Below are 3,940 nucleotides of genomic sequence, written 5' to 3' on the forward strand. Positions count from 1 at the left end.
AGTACAAGGAAAATTTATTTGCAAGAGACTACTTTAACTTTTTCTCTTTTTTTAATTACATTTTATTTCTGTTGATTTACAGATGTAACTGATCAAGAATGCATCTATATTAATGGTTCTCCTGGTCAAGTAAGCTTATCTGACTCTATTACTCTCTGTTTAGAAAAAATACTTAGTTCTTTTCTTTCAAAATTGTATTTTCCTTGTTTATTCCTCAAATGAATTTAAAGGAGGGAGATAAGCACAACAAAACCCTGCTGGAAGTGTCACTTCAGATCTCTGAATTAATACTTTCCAACTAACTCATCATGTACCATCCTAATTCCTCTGAAATGGAGATCACCACCTTCTTTCTGATTGGAATCCCAGGCTTTGAACATTTTCATGCATGGATATCCATTCCCATCTGCCTCATGTACCTGGTGGCCATCCTGGGCAATTGCACCATTCTCTTTGTGATAAGGACTGAACCCTCACTCCATGCACCCATGTACTATTTCCTTTCCATGTTAGCTATCTCTGATCTGGGTCTCTCTCTCTCCTCTCTTCCAACTATGCTGAGGATCTTCTTGTTCAATGCCACTGGAATCTCCCCAAATGCCTGTTTTGCTCAAGAATTCTTTATTCATGGATTCACAGACATGGAGTCCTCAGTACTTTTGGTCATGTCTTTTGACCGCTTTTTGGCCATACGCAACCCTCTAAGGTATAGCTCTATCCTCACCAGTGCTAGAGTTGCCAAAATGGGGCTGGTGTTTCTTCTTAAAAGCATGCTCTTAGTGCTTCCGTTTCCTTTCACCCTGAAAAGACTGATCTATTGTAGGAAGAGCCTACTTTCTCACTCCTATTGTCTCCATCAGGATGTCATGAAGCTGGCCTGCTCTGACAACACAGTCAACTTTTTCTATGGTTTCTTCGTTGCTCTGTGTATGATGTCAGACAGTGTGTTCATTGCAGTGTCCTACGTGTTCATTCTGAGGACTGTGATGGGAATCGGTTCCCATAAAGAGCGACTCAAGGCCCTCAACACCTGTGTCTCCCACATCTGCGCTGTGCTCATCTTCTACGTGCCCATCATTGCTTTGGCATCCATGCACCGCTTTGGCAAGCACAAGTCTCCAATGGCCATGATCCTCATTGCTGATGTTTTCTTGCTAGTGCCACCTCTGATGAACCCCATTGTATATTGTGTGAAGACACGGCAGATTCGTGAAAAGGTTCTGGGTAAATTGGGTATAAAATAAACGTATATGAAAGAGTAGGTCAGGGTCAAACAGGGTTGGAGAAAAAATATAATATCTTTCTAAGTGAAATATTTTCAGTGATTCATTATTTTCTTACTCACCCTTGAAATCAGGATGGTTGCTATATTTACCCAGAAGTCTGTGACTGTAGGTCTTACACAAACATTGAGGGAAGCATGTGGGGGATTTATGCAATATTACTTGAATTGTGAGGAGTTAGGTAGTGCCACAGAATTATAACATGATGTTTTGTGAGGCAGTCACACATGGAAGGGTTACCAGTTCAAGTCCAGAGGGACTCCCCTATGGCAAAAACCTAAAAGCAAACAGAAAAGAACCTCAAAAGAAGTAAAAGTAATAATATATAAAAAAAAATGAGAAACATGTGAAAAAGGGAAAAAATAAAGAAAACAATGACAGTCAAACAGCAAATGTAACAGTACAAATAGTAAATGTAAATTAGTAAGAGACCTCAGTTATAGAGAAGAATTTGTCACTGAATGAATAAACATACAAAAATTACACTTCAAATATAAAGACACATAGATTGAGAGTAAAGGAATAGAAAAAATATGTAATGCATCCAAATAAATATAGTTAATGTGACCATATTAGTACCAGAATATTTGGGATTTACAGCAAGACACATAAGGGACTTCAAAAAAATGTGTAGAAAATGGAATTACAATCTCCAAAACCTTAGGTCCATCCCAGTCTGACCTGGTCGTAACCTTACAGGACAAATGAGTTAAAACTGTGCTTTGATACCAAGCTCCCTTCTGGAAGTTTCTGGGACAATTTTCAGGAAAATCATTTGTTTACAAAGGGTGACAGAGCTATGGAAATTGTTGTATGAGAACAAAGCTGAGAAGACTGCTCGAAGGGCGTTTTTATCTACAAGTTTATTTTGATTCCAAGAAAAATTTAAATCCATGCATAGTTTTTTCATACTACACATTTCCATTAATGTTTTGAAGTCCCGGCATATCACCAAAGGAATAAAAGAAGTATTTTGTGGGCTAGCTCATGGTGTGGTGATTAAGGCAGCTTGATCCTACATAGCTGACCACATGGTTCAAGTCTTGGACCCAGCAGGCTGAGAAACACTCTGTGCACATGGATATGCACGCCTAAAATCCCAAGAGGAGAATGGAGGAGCAGGGGCTGTGGCTTGTATTACTCCCAATTTCTCTCCCTCTCTCTCTCTCTTTCTTCCCTCACATATGCAACCTGTAGAAAACTAAAATGAAAGAGCGAGAGACAGGAGAGATTCTATAATGAGAAAAAGGGCAATTCATGAAGAAGCCATAGTAGTTCTGATGTGTATACATGTTAATAGGAAATTTTGAAAACACACAATGAAGCAAGTAACAGAACTTAACAGAAGAAAATAAATCCACAATCAAATCTGGAGATCCTTATGATTAAATATTATTTGTTTGTTTATGTAGATAAAAATCTATTAAGTAGTACACTTTGGGTTTCTATATCTTACTTTATATTAATTATATTTTAATAAAAAAGAAAAATATCTTTTATTTTTAATTTTTTAAAGATATTTTGCTATAGGGCGTGTTTGCTCACCAGAAACAGAGAGAGAGAGAAAGCAAGAGATCACCCCCCCAGGGGGATGGCCACACCACAATCCTTCTTCTCCACTCTCCTTCTGGGATCTTGGGCACACATGTCCATGCATCTGGTATGAATTTTAAGCAACTTGGTCCTGGACTCAAACAATGTGGGAGTCAAGTGACATAATCATTACATCTGCTGGTCCCTAAAAATACAATTTTTACTCTAAGAAAAGAAGAAACAAATAAACATGAGCCTAAAATAATATATCAATTAATTTATGATTAAATTATTTCATTGTAGCTTCATTCCTTTCCCTATCAAGCAGAGATGGGCTCTGTTTGATATGCTTGCTCAGGTCTCCAATACTTTAGATCCATCCCAGTCTGACCTGGTCATAACCTTACAAGAACAAATGAGTTAAAGCTATGCTTTGAATCCAGACTCCCTTCTGAAAATTCCTAGGACAATTTTCAGAGGAACTGCTTGTTTACAAATGGTAGCAGAGCTATAGAAATTGGTGTCCTATGAGAGCAAAGCTCAGAAGACTGCTCAAGAGATCTGTAGTCTATAGATAAAAGTCTTGGCTAGCAGATGTTGGCCACTGAGGTTGAGAAAGTTCCTGTCTTTACTCATTTTTGTTTACTTCTGTGATTAAATGGTAAGTGAAATAGAGCCAGAACATAATATCGTCTTATGATAAGGCTTTATCTCCTCAAATATGTCTGAAACATGAGTGCTTTAATAATAGCGACTCAAAGAAGAGTGTAATAAGGTGGTTTCAGTGGAGGCTCCAAATTTTTAATAAAAGAGGGACTTAGAGGTAAATAAAAAATAAATTGAAATTGCTGCAATGGGAAATGGGAACTTTTGTGAACTATCCAAGAGGAAAATTAAACTTAAATTTGAAGAAGCTATGAAACTTTCAAAAGCTCCTTTTGGTCATCCTTGACACTGGCACCATTCTCTTCACTCAGCTGTGGTTCTTCTCAGAAATCATCCTAGTTGTTTATGCACAGTTAGACAAAATGATAACACTCTACCTTGGATACAGCTTGGAAATAGAGAAATTCATTTGACAGAAGGATGAAGCTTATCTGCCTAGAAAAGGAATTGGGAGACAG

At 37.7% G+C, this 3,940-nt stretch overlaps 1 protein-coding gene across 1 annotated transcript; it reads left to right on the forward strand.

Annotated features, from left to right (window-relative positions):
- Positions 1 to 308: 308 nt before the first annotated feature.
- LOC102476331 (olfactory receptor 51A7) lies at positions 309 to 1,244 on the forward strand. The gene has a single exon (XM_006166451.1). It carries the CDS (start codon positions 309 to 311, stop codon positions 1,242 to 1,244), a length of 936 nt encoding a protein of 311 aa, XP_006166513.1.
- Positions 1,245 to 3,940: the final 2,696 nt, after the last annotated feature.

Source organism: Tupaia chinensis, unplaced genomic scaffold (assembly GCF_000334495.1).
Source record: "Tupaia chinensis unplaced genomic scaffold, TupChi_1.0 Scaffold144260_1, whole genome shotgun sequence".
Taxonomy (NCBI): Eukaryota; Metazoa; Chordata; class Mammalia; order Scandentia; family Tupaiidae; genus Tupaia; species Tupaia belangeri.

What these genes read in the sequence shown, in the direction of transcription:
- LOC102476331 (XM_006166451.1), top strand. Translation starts at nt 309, where the DNA reads ATGTACCATCCTAATTCCTCTGAAATGGAGATCACCACCTTCTTTCTG.